Genomic DNA, 17,319 nt, shown 5'->3' with positions numbered 1-17,319 from the left:
ATAATCACATCATTTCTTCCTTTCCTCCCTCCAAACCCTGACACATATCCTTCTTCCAATCTCTTTCAAATTCATGGACACTTTTCTTTAAATTGTTACATAAATTTGTGTGTGTGTGTGTGTGTGTGTTTTCCTAAATACATTTCACAGAGCCAGTAAAACCCTATACTATAATCTAAAAAGATTTATTTTTAGTGTATTTTTATGTGCATGTCTCTGTGAGGGTACAGACATGTGAGTTCAGGGGAGAAGGTGCCTGGGAAGCCCAGAAGAGGGTATCAAAACCTTGGAAACTGGAAATACAGGAAGTTGAGAGCTATCCATTGTGAATGGTGCCAACTGAACCTGAATCCCTCTGCAAGAATAAGTAGCAAGTCCCTTTTAACCATAGAACCATCTCTCCGGTCCCTGTGAAGTTCACCCTTAACAGGTCATCATAGAAAGTTGGCAAGTGCCTTTTGCTCAGTCTTTGAGAACCATACCTGATATTTACAATGTGGGTAAGGATATCTTGTTAGAGAGCATTTGCAAGGACATTGTCGCTCATGGTCACAATGTCACAGAAAGATTAAGATCAAACCTGCCAATTTCAAATGCCACTGTGACACAAAACCTCATCTCCTAGGTACTCATTGGTACACAAAGAGTCTGTACATCTATCCACTCTATCCATCGGTCCAGGGAGATGCATAAAGGAGTTCAGTAGAGCAGCATTTGGGAGCAGTGCCACACCTCACACAGGATGGACTTATGTGCAGTTTCATCTCTGTTCAGCTTTGCCCTGTGTCATTCAAATGAGGATGGTGGGATGCAATGCCATCGTCTCATTCAAGGCTTAGATTCTATTTCACAGAATGGTGCCAATTCTCAAATCACAATGAAGACAGAGACTTGAGTGTATTATGCTGTGGATACCTTAAAGAAAATAGAAATGACGACTCTAAAAGCAAAGGAAGCCTTCATTGTCTTTTTCTTCATCTTGAAGCTGAAATGAAAAAGCAACTGAAGTCTGGAAACAGTAAACTGATGAAAATGGCATACTTTGTGATAAAAAAGAAGGATTTCAATTGTCCTTTTCTTTCTCAAAGTTTTATTTTTCCAAAACTTGGAAATCTAATATCAGTGTGGGTTCTGGACTGAATATTAATAACTTAAACTGGGCTTGGGAAAAAAACAATAGGGCTACTTTTATGAGAAAACACATACAAAGATAAGAACTTCCTTATCTTAGACCCTGCCATGCCAAGAACACACCAGGTTTAGGTCAAAGATGGATGTCCTAATGTTGCAGAGAAAATTTGGGGTGACTGTCCAGGCAGATGTCTCTATCATTTCTTAGTTTTGAAAGTTGCTTGCTCTGTACTTCCTGATTACTTAGGTAATTTTATATCCTTCTGGGGTCCCTGTTGGAGTTGAAGACTAAAGAGTTTTAGTTGCAGTTTCCTTAGCTATGATGGAAGGTAAATTGGCTACAAAACTTTGGACTCACCAAGATAGGATTAATATTGGCCTATTTTCTTTAAATTTGTCAAATGCAAATTTATTAAATATTATGAATATAATTCTTACCTGATAGTTGTTCTTATTGTATATAGTTTTATTATGTTAGAGTTAAAACTCTTTCCGTTTTATTTGATCAAAAAGGGGGAAATGTTGTGGAATATTTCTTTACACTGTGTAATGATATGTCACTGTGATTGGTTTAAGAATGAGCTGAATGGCATTATCTAGACAGGAAGAGGTGAGGTGGAACTTCAGAGGACAAAGAGCTCCAGGAAGAAGAAAGGAGAAGTCAACATGCCAGACACAGGAAGAGGAAGACACGCTGGAGGAGAGATAAAAGCCCCGAGTCATGTGACAGCACGTAGATGAATAGAAATAGATTAATTTAAATTATAAGAGTTAGTGGGGCAAGTCTAAGCTATAGACCAAGCTTTTACAATAATGTCTCCATGTCATTATTGGGGAGCCAACAATCCTAATGAAAAAGTCCAGCTATACCAGGCTTCTCAGTGGCTTATTCTAGACACCATCAAATAGAGAACACACATGGTTATTCAGTGGATTAGTCTAGACACTTTCATACAGAGAACATACATGGCCATCCAGTGGATTATTCTAGACTCCTTCTAGAATACACATATGGACACCCAGTGGGTTATCCTAGACAGCATCATACAGAAAGCCTCCCATCATACACATGGCCTCCCAGTGAATTAGCATAGACAAATTCATACAAAGCTCTCCTGGCCACCCGTCTGTCCTGTTCATGATCCATGTTTTCTCTCTTTCCACTACCCACTGACATTATGAAATTCAGGCTGGTTGTTTATCTAGGAGACTCAACTCTAAGGTCAATAATATAGGTCTCCTGTCCTGCAAGGACTATCTTGTATGGAATTCAGGAAGCTCCACTAACCATGGCAGAAATATGCAGTCTCCAGTAGTCTATACCCACATTAACATGGTTTAAACTGTGACTATTCCTAGAAGAAATGGCACTCCTTTGCAGAACTCATGGTTCTTTCAAGGTTATTCTTTCTCCACAGACTTCTTTGTCTTCTCAGGCTGTAAGTCTGGGGCTTCTCCTTCTTTGATGGCACATGCTCAGCACCAAGACTGCAGGCTGAAGTTCTTGACATAAGACAGCCACATCCAGCGACTTAGAAGCTGTTGAATACTCACTACAGACATGATTAGCTAAAAATCAGTCAACTCTACATGCATAAACATGTTAAAAATGATTTAAAATGCAAACATTTTCTGCATAAATGAACATCACTGTTAAAATAAAGGGTAAGAGACTGTTCAAACCCTAGTTAAGCATGTAGTAGCTCCACAAGTCATGTAGAAAAGTTTTCTGCAAGCAGAGACCCATACTAGATGCTAATCTTCACTCTGTGATGTATCTATTTTAGAAAAATGTTTTCAGAAAAGATCACGAACTTCCAATGTAAAATTCATCTGAAGCATTTTGGCATTGGCAGCATTAGTTATAATGTCTTAAGGAAAGACACCAATACTTGAGTTTTTATAACTCAAAGGCTTTATGCCTTTATATTGTGTTTCAACTTTGCTATACTTCAGAATTAACAGCTCTTATAAATACAGGATTAATCACAAATATATATGGATTTAATTGTGAATCAGGATAAATACGGGGATATGCAAGTATTTCAAACATTGAGAAGACATGTTTAAAGATATCAGAAGCTATTTCACTGTATTTTCACTGATGATTTAGTATCCCCCAATCATTAGACCCCACTATCCCCAGCAGGAAAGTTTACAGAATCTAGCCCTCCACTACCTGCTGCGTGCCTCTGTGACTTGTGCTGAAGCATAGCCCTTCAACTGAAATACTAAAAATTTGCTTCAGAACTTTATGGAATTCATCTCACTGGTTTTTAAGGATTGATTTTTACAGGGTATCTATGTTTTTATTGAGCTTTCTCAAAATAGAAATAGTTAATGAATGACTAAACATACATCAGCAAGAAACTCCTTGTTTAGCATGTCCATCTAGTGTCCATCTGCAGTGCCATGGGGATGAAATAAGTAAATCCAGCACTTACAAAGAACAACTGTCAGGGAAGAAAAGAGAGAATCAGAAGAGAGGATAGGAGAGTCAAAGTAATGCAAGAGAAGCCTTGCTGAAGATGAGCAGGAACAGTGTGCAGAGGCCCCATCGAAGAAAAGAGTGGGGAAAAGGGTGGCAGGGTGTTGGCCAGCTGTACCTGAACAGAAGCAGAGATGAAGCTCTGGGAATTTGTGCACAATTGTATCTGACTCAGAAACCCAGAAGTCTGGAGCTCTTCTGTGGACTCAGCTTTCCACTCATGCACTGACATTTCTCACTCCTTCCTGTGAATGAGTACTGAGCTCTTAAGATCTGGGAGAGCTGGACAGGCCTCTTCTGACTGACACTGGGAAGTCTTATTGTGTCCTTGAAGGTAAGATCACTTCTGATCTTGTAGTTGCTTTTTCACTAACTGAGCATTCAAACAGTTCACGGAGCCTTTAAGCAGCATACACGATCATAATGCACAAGGGTCTAAGACCTTTGAGAGCAATCTTTGTGTTTCCTGTCACCAACATGCACAGATGTGTGCTCATACGCCTTGTAGTTCAATGTTACTGCCACTCTTCTAAAGACCTGGTCTGTGGCAACACCGGACAATATAATACCTGATTCAGATTGATGTCCAGTTACATGTTAAACGTCCATGGACAGTAACTGTATACTAATGTGGAACAGAGGTTATGGCCTGGAAAGTTCCATCAGCATGAGCACTCACATTTCACTGATAGTATATGCATCTAAATAAACTAGAATTTATAAGACAACGTATGAAAATGGAATAGTTCAAGAAGAAAAATGGATTCCACAGTCTCTTATTCTCTGCACACTGACCAATTATAGAACTCTCATTAAACAGCATCTAGTGCAAAAAAAAAAAAGAAGTTTCTCTGATGAGGGCTGAGAGATGTACTGATCTATGGGCATAAAGATAAGACCGTCAGGGACCGTTTAATGTGTCTGTTGAGTCCAATGGTAGGAGTTCATTCCCGTCGGTCCTATGACACACACTCTATGAGACTTTGGACCAGTTCATGATAATAGGCATTAACTCTGACTTGTGGGTCAGCTTTAATCCAACCAGAAAATGGTTGATCACTCCTATAACATTCAGGGGCATATCTTACCAGGTCAGTCATTACCGTAACTCATTTGTTAGCTCACAACACATAAGAGACTATGGTTAGGGTTTGAGTTGAGGTTGGGGTTAGAGTTGTGGCTATGATATTCTTTCTTTCCCCAAGGCTAAGGGGTCATCAAGGAAGAGCTTGTAGAGAGTATGTAAGAGCCAGAAGTCATGGACATCTATACTGTTCACATGAACTTACAGACATTGCAACTGCAGACACGAAACTGTACAAGATGAAGCCAACCATGTATGAGCATGCATCTTATGAATCTCACCTGGACTCAGGGGCTATTGGCAATGGATGGCCTACTCATGACAGGAGTATAAGTTTCCTTCAGGTTCCCCATGATCGTCAGTGAGTCGTCCTACGTTCATGCACTTATAGGCAGCACTAAGAGGACTTGTAGGTTTAAGAAAAGGAGTACACGAACTTAGGAAGGATAAGTGGCAGGGGCCATGGGGATGGATTGGAAGGGAGAAGGATGGAGGACGGTTAGTCCAAACATCATATTCATATGTAAAGCCCTCTCTTTTTAGAGGTAGCATTGGACATTTACTGTCTGAGCAATGAATATTTATTAAAGGGAAAAACATTTACCTCACATGAATGAAAATTCACTGAAAACAAAGGATTGTTGGGCCTCATAGCTCACACCTGAGATTTCAGGACTCATGGTGGCAGGCAGGAGAGTGGTCATGAGTCTGAGGCCGATATGGGTGAAGAGTGAGACCATGCTTCAAAATAATAATAAAATAAAACAAAAAGCATTTATTTACTGAGATCCTACAAAAAATCTTTTCTGTTCTAGAGTAACAATTTAACCAAATTAGCTAAAGTGTAAAAAATTCTGTTCAAATACAGTTAACTTAGCCCAACAGCAGAAATTACATGAGACACTCCTTGAAACAAATCACTATATTGTGTATTATATGACATATTTAACACACACATGATACATATATAACATATGATTAACATATATTATATGATATATAATAAACATATTTCTTAAAATTTTTAAAAATTATAAGTCATTTTGAAATGTCTAGATTGCCAGCTGAAACGGAGACAGAGAGCAGGGCCCGAGGGCACAGGGCTTGTAGCCCCCTTGCCATCTCCCCTGGGGTCCAGGCCTGCCTCGTGCAGTTACTGGATGCTGCATCTTCAGCAGCTTTATCTTAAGCCTCCTACTGTGTTTAATACCACAGGAGCCATTATTCTACCTATGACTCATTTAAAGAGTGAACTGAAGGTCGCAGGCTTTGGCATAGTATGGTATGTGTGGCCAGTGTTTGCTGACTGCCTTACAAGGGGGGTGCAGCAGAGGGGGAAATTAACTCAATCCTTTGCATGGATCCAGAAACAAGCTGTCTTTGGCTTTTCTTTTAAATTTGGTTTTGTTTTGGTGGGGAGGTTGGCAAGAATGGAGGGCAGATGCAAAGGGGTGGAATGCATGATGTAAAATCCACAAAGAACCAATAAAAGTAAAAAAAAAAATCATCTGAATTGAGAAAAGACAAAGAAAGAAAAAAAACCAAGCAAATAAACACTCAGGCACACGATGCTGTTGGGAAATGAGGGAGGCAGGGAGGAGGTTCCTACAGTGGAAAGGCTGCTGATGGAAGAGGCTGGATACAGAGGGATTTCAGATGCACTGACAGCTGACAAAGGTCCAATATGTACAGAGGAGGAAAGCAAGGCCGAGGGCCTCAGACGGACACACCATGGCTCCCAGGTGGGGTGAGTACCAACTCTACTAATTGTCACTGGAATAAACAAGTGGCATAAACTCTGAACACATCACTTCCAGAAACTCTTAGACAAAGCAATATCCAAAATATTAGAGTTCTCTCCAAAGCCCTCAAGAATCTGGAATCACTGGTGTTTCCCCTAATTCAATATACCTAAGGAAGCTATGCTATGTGTTTCTTTAATTCTCTGACACAATCGCTGCTTGAACAAATAACCACCACATGAAATATAATTCTAATGCTGACGCTAGACCTGTGATTCAATAGCATGAAGCTTCTCTCTGGTGTAAATAATCTTTTCATTGCCATTGAAAAGGTCATTTCTGCATAGACATAAAAACGCGGGCAGAGAGGATAACACAGAACAGCCTCGGTACATGACAAGTTAATTCGGGAAGGATAATTCTAGTTAACCTCACCTGGAATCCGGAGGTAATAAGAACTTTGTTCTGCGACCCTGGCTGCCTCCAATTAGCTTTTGTGTAACTAGGGTTACAACTGAAAATAACACTTCCCTTTTCTTAAGTGCCCTTTCAACTCTGGGAGCCAAGGCACCTCAGCAGCAAAGGACGCTCTCCACCTCCATCCTCCCGAAGCCCCAAAAGATGAAACGCCAGCCTGAGCACTTCCCTTCAATAAAGCAATATCATCTCCTTATCTTTCCTTGTTTGCTTATTTTTCTGCTGCCAGTTAAGGATGCTTATGCAGTTTTAAACAGCTCGTAATGTTTTACCCCGAGAAAAAAAATCATAATAGCTGTTTTCATATCTCTAAATGAAGTACGCATAATTTCAAATGGAATATGGAATCCCTTGTGTAATTACTGAGCTGTGACAACATTCATCTGTTTGGTAACTGAAGGGAAAGGTAATGTCCCCAGGCCTCCAGGCTAATTAGATAATGTAAGTTTTGGCAAACCACACCAGCTTCTAGACACAGGGTCACTCCTGACTCACTGTGTGTTATCAGCTGCTTCAATCAGACACTCCCCAAGGAGAGAAGGCTGGATATAACCTAATAGTTAGAGACCCCTTGTAGAGCAGGGGACCATGAGACCATGAGAACCAGGCCTTGCTTGACCTATGACCTTAAAAACTCTGATGTTGGTCTCAATGCTCAGAGCACTCATTCTTTTCTCTGACTGACATGTGTCTGACGTAATTAATCCGTGAGCTGGCATAAAATCCAAGGATGAATTGGGAGGATCCACACCAGGCTGCTCTCTGCCTACCAACTTCTTGAAATGGTGTCACGAATGTGCCTGAGACATTGCCCTTGCTGTAGGGAACTGCCCACAGCTGGCCAAATGTCCCTACAGTTAGCACTGAGGACACTGTAACCCCAGGGAACTTACTCATACTTTGGCAAACGCTTCTACAGTCTATTTTCAGAACTATTTGAACTTTAAGGAGTGCGACATCCACTTTTTCTGTACGTGTTAGAGACTGGACATCATCCTTTTATAGAAATCGAGAAGAGCCTGCTTTTCAGCTCTTCCCCATCGGTGAGTCAGCCATCAGGAGTGCGTAAAGGGCCAATTCAGAGAGAACGAGGGCATCTCCACGCTTAAAAATGGACAGCCTAGAAGACCTATGGATTTTAATCAAAGAAAGTACTTTGAGCTGTGGGGATGCCAGGTGGGAAAAGGATTATGAGTCACTTAGATGTCTCCTCTCCACACCCAAGGGGTGATGATGACTCTCCAGGGCTGGGAAGGAAACCAGGGAGGGTAGACATGGAGCGGAAGCAGTGCTGGACAACACATAAGCCACTGGGCACGACCAGTGTGGCTGGTCTGAGAGCAGGTGTGTCGGAACCATTGATACACATGTATTCCCATGGCATAGTGCTGTGTAGTGATGTGCAGGTAATATTTCAGTACCCCTGTCCAATCAAAATTTATTAACAAAGCTAAATTCACCCATTTCATTTTGCTGGTTAGATATGGCTGTTCAGTATTTACAAACTCTGTGTGTGTTTGCGTGTGTGTGCGTGCGTGCATGCGTGTGCACGTACTATGAATTTTATCTGTGATGGGAAGCAAAGAGCTATAGTTTTTCCAGAACAACCCTAGACAGGTGAGATCAGCTGAGATTACATCACACTGAAGCTACCCCCACCCGCTCAAACCTGGGAGAAGGGGTGAACTGGTGCTGACTTTAACACCCTGGTTGCTCCTCCTGGTTGGCCTCTCTCTGCTCACTATAGCTCCAGGAGTCACCCATGTTCCTGGAAGAAAGCCCAATTTTCTGCTTCATCCAGCTAGCCTTGGGCTCAAGCATTCCCTTGGTCTGTGGTTGGTACACTATTTGGACAGCTGCTTACATGTCTTCCCTAGAAGTTAAACAACACTCTCTCTTAGAGAAAGACTTCTGTCTGTGGATAACAGGTGATTGGTCCCTGGGACCCCAGCCTGTTTGCTGACACTGTGCTTTCTGAACAAACAGCCTTCAGCCATTAGACATAGGTAGCCAAGCCAGCACCTCTGCGGGCCAGTACCAGGAATTAAACCCACAGACTCCTGCCCATCCTCCGGGCATTATTTTCTGCCACACGGAGTCTGCTGTGTGGTTTGAGGTGCTGCCATTAAACACTGGAAGACAGATTTAAAATGGGGGGGGGGCAGCAAGAATTCGATAAACCAAGTGGAGGAAACCTCAGTGGCCTTGAACTGGTAGAAATAAACATTTGAAGGATTCTATAGAACTCAGAAACAGGGGGACCATGTGGGAAGCAGGGTTTTATTATTTAGCCCATGCTATCCTTAAATTTGAGATCAGTAGGCTCCAGCCTCTCATGTGCTGACAAACTTGGATATCTAGCTGAGGTGCACAGGCCATGTGGGAACTTGGTGTATCATTCGTTTTGCTTCTTATAATAAGGTATGTGTGTGTGTCAGAGAGGGGGTGAAGGAAAGAGATGCTTCATATCTGGGAAAAACTGCTGGAGTCATGAGAAGGAGAACAGCGTAAGTGTGACCACAGGACCCCATTGATAAGTTATCCCACAAAAAGCAGGCTAAGCCCCATAAAGTAGGAACAGTCAACCACTGAAAAGGTCAAGGCACGGGACTAAGGAATTGTCTCAGAGGGTGTTCTGCCCTCTCCAGAGGCTCCACAGATGTTTATAAACACTTCAGTTTGTCCTCTCAGCAGATGCCATGGCAGAGAGGGATTCTGCTACTTCTCTGAATGGAGCTGGAGGAGACCGTGGTGAGGGAAACATAGCAGGCCCCGAAGCACAAGGACTAGGTGTTTCTGCTCATACCTGGAGTCTGGGAAGAGCTGACCTCATCTCCAGAGGGCAGTGTGGGGCCAGGGCGGGGAGAGGAGGAGATGCTCGGCAGGCACCAAGCTTTACTTAGTAAAGTTCTTGTAGATAATGTGTACAGTAAATGACAAGCTTTGCTGTGTGTTTTCAATGGTGTAATGGGGGTAATGACAGGGTGTCTCATGCCTGTGATCTCAGTACAGAGGAGGCTGAGGGTGGAAGACGCTGCATTTTAAGGAAAGCCGTTGTGTTAACCCAGACGTGAATGTTACTCACTCACAAATCCACTTATAGAAACATCTCAGCACTCTGCCAGTTGGGACAATGTTATGTTAATTAAATATCGAATACATAAATAAGTGGAATTAATTGGATGCAGGAGATGCATACTAAAGAGTTCAGATGGATTTCAGAACAGGAATCAACATAAAAGAAAATTCAATGTGCAGCTGAATCTGAAGGAACTTTATGTTTGCAGTTTCTATTTACTTAAAATATTAGTTTTTCAACTGTGCTCAAAACAGATGTTGATTATAAATTTACATTAAAATAGACCAAGACTAGTCTAATTTCACTTCCCCCCCCCTTTTATAACAGGAGGGAATTATCTGAAAAGTATTGAAGACTTTCTTGTCTGCTGAGACAAGTGCCAGCAAACTACATCTTCTGTGAGAATACAACACTAAAAACTAGCTCGAGTTAGAAAGGACCTTATCTCGACAGTTAAAGGGAATAATTCAGCAGGAGCCACGGGAGCATCCGAGACAGCTGAGGTGTTTCTAAATGAAACACACAGCACAAAACCAAATAAAACAATGGGCTAAATTCCTCGAGAGGGCTGTTCTCTTCCAAACCATGATCAAAAAGTCCCCAAAGTCCACCAGAAATAGAGTTAGACAGTCTTATTCCTACAGACAGTGTTAAGGACATGCAGGGCCCCTTGCACATTCTTGGTGTGACTGGCAAGCAGTGCAGACTGTCTGGGAAAACAGTGAAAATAAAAATACATGTGAGCCAGCAATCCTTTTAGAAGGCTACAAGGATCAGGGACCGGGGAGATGGCGCAGTGTTAAAAGTTCTTCTTGTACAAGGCTAAAGGACTCCCGGCATCCATGACAAAGTCAGGTCTGACTTGTCAAGAACCCACCATTGGTAATCAGAGACAAACACATCCCAGGCCATTGTGGAAGGGGGACTCTAAGAAACCCCATTGTAAAGATTAAAGTGGGAAACAATTAAGGAAGCCATTCAACAGTGACCTCTGGCCTCCACACATGCATGTATGGGTGAATACACCTGTGCACACACATGCATAAATGTCTACTTGGAAGGAGAAGATATTATTATACAGGAAACTTTCCTTGGTCCAGTTAATGCTTTACTTTTTCTCAAAAACTATCAGTTAATACAGGTTATTATGAGATAGATGCAAAAAAGATATAAAGCCCAAATTTAGTGTTCTTTTCATTTTAAAATACTTTCCCCCTTAAAACCGTAAGTCAAGTTTCTGTTTGATTTTATGTGATTTCCAAATTTCAGGCAGGATTTGTGTATCTTATAAAAGTGGAGCATTCATATTTTGTTTCTAATTTCATGCATATCCTTTGAAGAAAGCTGGCAATGGTGATGGTGAATATTTTCTTTGACAAATCACGTCAGAGTAGAGTTTAAGGTAAAATCATATGAGCAGGTGAGATAACTTGGCAGTGAAGTTATCACACTGAAGACCTAAGTACTATCATGTTGTAAAGATATAACCATGTCCTGAAAGTTATCCTAGAGTCCCACAGGTACCATGGCAGTTCTGTGGGCTCATACTCACCTATACACATGCTCAGAAATAAGTAAAAGTTAAAATTAAATAAATCTGGGACCATGCTGATAAATTCTTTTTATCACTCATTCCATCCACATGGCAAATCCAAAGTCATTGCCATTGAAGGTCTAGACTTTAATGTTTGCAACATGTTTTTATGTACATGCACCACTGTGCACAGGTGAAGAGAATTTCCAACTTATGGTATGTGTGTACATTTGTGTGTGCCTGTGGGTGTGCCTATGTGCATGTGTGGGTGCTTGTGTGTGTGTGTGCATGTATGTGCACATGTGTGCTTGTGTGCATGAATGTGTGTGTGCATGTGTGTGTGCTCGTGTGTACTTGTTTGAAATCAAAGTACCAGCTTTATTCAGAGCTGTCCTGTAGTGGAAGAAAGCCTTAAAGGAATTACCTCCTAACAAACTCTTTTGACCCACATTATTATGAAGACACACACATTACCAAATCCTTCCCTAGTTATAGACCCTGATTTCCATTTAAATGTCACCCTGTGTTCAAGAGAAAATCCTGCCCTGGGGAGAGTCTTGGCCGCCTACTGGGTACCTTACCTCGGCAGATGGGTCGGTGATCACTCCATGCTGCAAGGGTCTCAGTGACTCTCTGGCAGGTGATGCCCTTGGCACCTTGGAGCACGTAATTGTCCTCACAGGAGAACTGCACGCTGGCACCAACCCTAGACAGCATCGAGATAAAAGCAGTCTAAATTAGCAACAGAAGAAAAACATCAACAAAATGACTTTTATGGTTGTTACCCAGGCTAAATAAACAAAGGGACACATGCAGCAATCCACAGGAGATTATTATATATTGGGTGTTGGTAGTTAATGGTTTCAGGGTAGATCTCAGATAGCCCATTAAAGCCATAGAAAAGGTTAAGCTTAAACTCTCTTAAGATTATGCCTAGAGGCATAATCTTGTCAACCTTAATGGTTATTTCACACACAGCACCCTTAAAGCTCAGAAGACAAAGTTGGGTTCTCTGAAATTGTAATTACAAATCATTGTGAACTGCCATGTAGTTGCTCAGAACAGAACTTGGGTCCTCTGCAAGGCAACAGGTACTCCTAACCGCTGAGCCATTGCTATAGCCATCAAGGAGGGTGATATTATGGACTACTGTGGTTTGCAAAAGAATATGCAGATGAGAGAATTTTACACTTTGAAATTTTACACCTTCTATAGTACAGACTTTATTTAAAAAAAGAAATGCTATAGATATAAAATTTGGTTTTTTTTTAAGAAAAAACCAAAAAAAAAAAAAAATTTGGTTTTTTTTTAAGAAAATAAAAGGTGTTGAAACCACACATAATTCTGTCTCATTGGCACAACTGTCACCAAAGACAGTGATAATTTGTAGACGTTCCCCCATAATCCCTAGCGGTCAGTCTTTGTTTAAACATCTGTAATACAGTGAACAGATGATGTGAATCCACCAATTTTATTATAAAACCAATATTATATATTTGTTGCCCATCAACAGTTTCTTTCTTATCTGCCTGACTCTTCTTGAATTTCTGTATTTCATTCCTCTTTCTGAACATTCACCATGGCATACTCTAGGAAGCAGAACTAAGTAAGATGGCCAAAACCCACAAACTCAAGGAGAAATTGCAATGGCTAAGAAAGAAAAGAACCATAAGTAAACATTAGAGATAAATAAATGTGAAGAAACCAAAATGACAATGACTAGAACTGGGACACAGAGATGGAACAGAGAATGAGAGTTTGCCAAACATTTTTCTGGCCCTCTTAACTTGAGAGACTAACTTCTAACAGGCTGTACCAAGGGTGGGAGATAAGGAGAAGGGGAAGTAGAGTTCATACCTGCCTGCCGCCTGCTACAGTGCAATCATCTTAGAAACACATTTGACTGTCAGGGCCTCTGCTTTTCATTAAGTACTAGAAAAAAGCCGCAACCCGAGATTCCCAAAACAGACAAATGAGGTTTCAAATTCCAAACTTTCAGTATAGAAAATGAAACATTTCCAGAATAAAGAGACAGTCTACGGAAAGGGAGAAAACATGTGAGACCCAGAAACAAAGAATACAGACAGCTTGTAGTGAGAGCAAACCGATGTCAGATTTAAAAGTGGATGAAATGGTAAAACAGACATTCTCAAGAGCAGACATGTCAATGGAAGCAGACAGATGAAATCTCAACCAGTGTTGATGCAGAATCTCACAACTGCTCAGACTGTAGGGAATACATTTTAGTGGCATGCTCTGTCACAAATGAGACATCTATTTCATCTTCTCCCAAAGATTCAGGGACAATCATGGAGGAAGAAGTGAAAATATCAGAAGATCTTGAGGATCAGAGAGGACATGAACACAACACAGTCTTCTGGTCATGATAGGACAACTGTACTCGTGAACTCATGGTCTGCATAAGACCTGTACAAGATGAAGCCAGTAAACTTTCCAGCATAGAGGGAGGAAAAGCTCATGAGGTCTCATACCTAACTCAGGAGCTAAGGATAGCTCATAGATTCTAGCAAAGAGAGAGACAACTTTTCTTAAGACTGTGTCACCTGGTAAGCCAACCATGGGATTAATGGATGTCTCCAAACTCATGCATATACAGTTATCAGAAATATGGGGTCTAGAGATGCCTCAGAGGCTAGAGGACTGGTTGGTTATTCCTCCAGAGGTCCTGAGTTCAATTCCCAGCAACCGTATGGTAGCTTACAACCATCTATAATGAGATCTGGTACCCTCTTCTGGTGTTCAGTCATACATTCAGGGAAAGTACTGTATATATAATAAATAAATCTTAAAAAAGAAGTAAGATTCAGTGTGATATAAAATTTGGGGGTAGAGAAGTGAAGGGGTTAATAAATTTATGATAAGGAATTAGTGGGTAAGTAGGAAAGGATGTGATCATAATTATTAAAATAAAGTCTCAAAGAATTATTAAAATATATTTAAAGAACCATAAAAATGTTTAATTATGTCATAGCACAGCTGTAATATGACAAAAGAAGTAAGGTTTAGTGAGGGTGCAGAAATAAAAGGAACTCTTTTTTTATGGTTTATTGGCAGGACTATAAATTAGCACAACCACTGTGGGAAATGACATGGGAAGTCTTCAGGGCTTTAAGAAAGAACTATTATATGCCCCAGTATCCCAGCTGGTCATGTATATCAAAGGAGTAGAAATTAATATCAGAGTGATGGGTGTATTTTCACCTTTGGAAATTATAAGCAAGATACAGAACCAAGTAAATGACAACAGTTAAATATGGACCAAAGAGTGTAGAGCACACACAGGATGTGTGTGATGTGGGATGTCCTTCTGTATATGTGTTGCTTTTATTGGTTGATGAATAAAGCTGTTTGGGTCAATGGTTTAACAGAGTAAAGCCAGGTAGGAAATCAGAACAGAGATAGAGAAAGAGAGTAGACAGAGTCACAGAGACACCATGTAGCTGATGAAGGAGAAAGATGCAGAAAAACCTTACTGGTAGGCCACAGCCTCATAACAATACCTAGATTAATAGAAACGGGTCAATTTAAGATATAAGAGCTAGCTAGGAAAATGCTTAAACTATTGGCCAAACAATGTTGTAATTAATATAGTTTTTGTGTGATTATTCAGGTCTCAACAGCTGGGAAATGAATGCATAGTCTCCATTTACAGAAACTAGAGGGATCTCCTTCACTTGCAACACTGTGGATAAATTGTGAGGCCACTTTGCTTAGGGATAGACTAGAAGTCATATGGGCACAGAGAAGAGTCTGGTAACCAGGGACTGGAGGGGTGAGACAGCTCCTGAAAATACTGTTCCTATGACAAAAACATCCAATTGGGAGGAACATGAGCCCAGGGAGTCTCATGCAGAGATAGTGAGCAGAGACCCAAGATACGTAAAATAATATTGTATGAAAAATTACTGACCTGGTTTTTAAATAGCATCATAAAATTATAACCATATGATGTCTGACATGCTGATTAGCTAGAATCTGGCACCTGCAACCAATGCATACACATTTCAAAATACATTGTGTACCATAGGCTATACAATTTACATCTATGAGTTTTGACACTGCAATTCATTAGCCTCGTTTGTGGCTGGATAGTATGTTTGTCCAAATTTTGAGGCAATGCTGCCAGAGATGGTGTCTAACAGTGAGGCCTTGCTTGACTAAGTAAGATATTATTAGGAACAGGCGACAGAATACAAGAATTATGAATAGGATCATGATACTCAGTATAGACATGTGTATCGGTGTAACAAAGAAAGTGGCATGACTCAGAACTGGCCTGTATCCAAGGCAACAACTACTAATCAGTTCTAGTTACATCTATACAGTTGGAAAACAGACAACAAAGTATTTTTTCAATGGAACTATGGCAAGTATCTCTTCTGGTTTCTGGTAAATGTTCTATTCTGACTCTATGAAATTAAAAGGAAAACTAAAGCTTCCATCCTCAGACTGTCTCTATCCTCACTATTGGGAAGCACCGGCAGTGCGTGAGTTTTTGTAGACACCTTCCAGGCACATGCTCAGGAAATCTTCTCAGCCTGGGGTGAGCATTCTTCCCAGAACTGGCCAATTTCCCCTGGGATCAGTCTTTCTCAGAAGCCTCTGCTCTCGTGCAGTGACCACCAGTTTCTAGGACGTTTAGGAAACCACACAGAACTTCACTACTGTTGTGATTTTTTTTTTGGATACCCAGGGGAAATGACATCAATAGATAGTGGAGTCATCCTGACTTTAAAACATTAAATTTATTAACAATGTCCAGCTCTTCATCTGCAGGTCAGAAATTAGCCCAAGGGGCAACCCTCAGGCAGAGTCGAAGCCAACTGTCTCAGTAATGGATCAAGATGAGATGGGAAAAAAAATATGACCTGGCTTCTAATTTATTGACTTGAGCTTTTGTTTTGCTTTATTCTGGCTCACAAATCAGTTTAGTTTAAAAACCATGTGTGCTTTCTACTTCAAATACACAGCAAACCAAGTTTCCATTGACTTAGTACCACTACATTTGAGATTCTGTATATTAGATATATCAGGGTGACTAATCTTGTTTTCATAGAAGTATCCTTCAAGGATGATTCCAACAAAACATCTTGCTTTTCATTGGCAAACAGATATAGGGCACTTAAAATAATTATGTTTTATAATGAAGACAAATATTGGTAGTAGAGACTTATGTGAAAAAGTCCTAGATATGTTATGTACTATTGATACTTTAAGGGCAGATTTAAGTGGACCAGTGACAGCAGGAGGACGCTGTCTTTCAAACAGGAGACAATAGAAAGAAACTGCCTCTCACTTCAACAGCTTCTCAGACACTCATTCCTCAACTTTCAGTTTGCGGAGACACTTCATTCAATGATGTTCAGCTTTACCTGCTGTGGTGGGAGGAGTCTTCGGAGGTGACTGAGCTATTTCTAGGTATGTTAGTGCTAACACAAACTACTTCTAAATATGGGCTTCTTGGATAAGACTTATTTATGGACTCTTCAAAAAGTGTTGGTTCATGTAATTCTGGAAAAATAATCTGGAATAATTTAAGGATTAAATATGAGTCTGAAGCTGGATATGTGCTGATGTGACTATGAAGCCACTGTCCTAGCTGCACAAGAATGGGTGGACAGAGGAGGTCATCCTTTTCCATATCACAGCTACTGAAGAATCTACTGAGGCAGCCAGGAAGACATGAGATCTGTTTTCAATTTATATATGTGTGTGTGTGTGTGTGTGTGTGTGTATATACATATATATACATATATATATATT

General features: G+C 40.7%; 1 protein-coding gene across 1 annotated transcript in view; it reads right to left on the bottom strand.

Moving 5' to 3' along the window:
• Csmd1 (CUB and Sushi multiple domains 1) overlaps positions 1–17,319 on the bottom strand; it is a 1,422,978-nt gene that overhangs the window by 372,465 nt on the left and 1,033,194 nt on the right. Inside the window, exon 9 of the mRNA XM_005366231.2 lies at positions 12,117–12,241. Coding sequence (XP_005366288.1) covers positions 12,117–12,241 — 125 coding nt within the window. The remainder of the gene's footprint in view (positions 1–12,116; positions 12,242–17,319) is intronic.

Source organism: Microtus ochrogaster, unplaced genomic scaffold (genome assembly GCF_000317375.1).
Source record: "Microtus ochrogaster isolate Prairie Vole_2 unplaced genomic scaffold, MicOch1.0 UNK7, whole genome shotgun sequence".
Taxonomy (NCBI): Eukaryota; Metazoa; Chordata; class Mammalia; order Rodentia; family Cricetidae; genus Microtus; species Microtus ochrogaster.
Note: the sequence above shows the minus strand (reverse complement) of the source record. Positions and strands in the feature narration are given on the sequence as shown.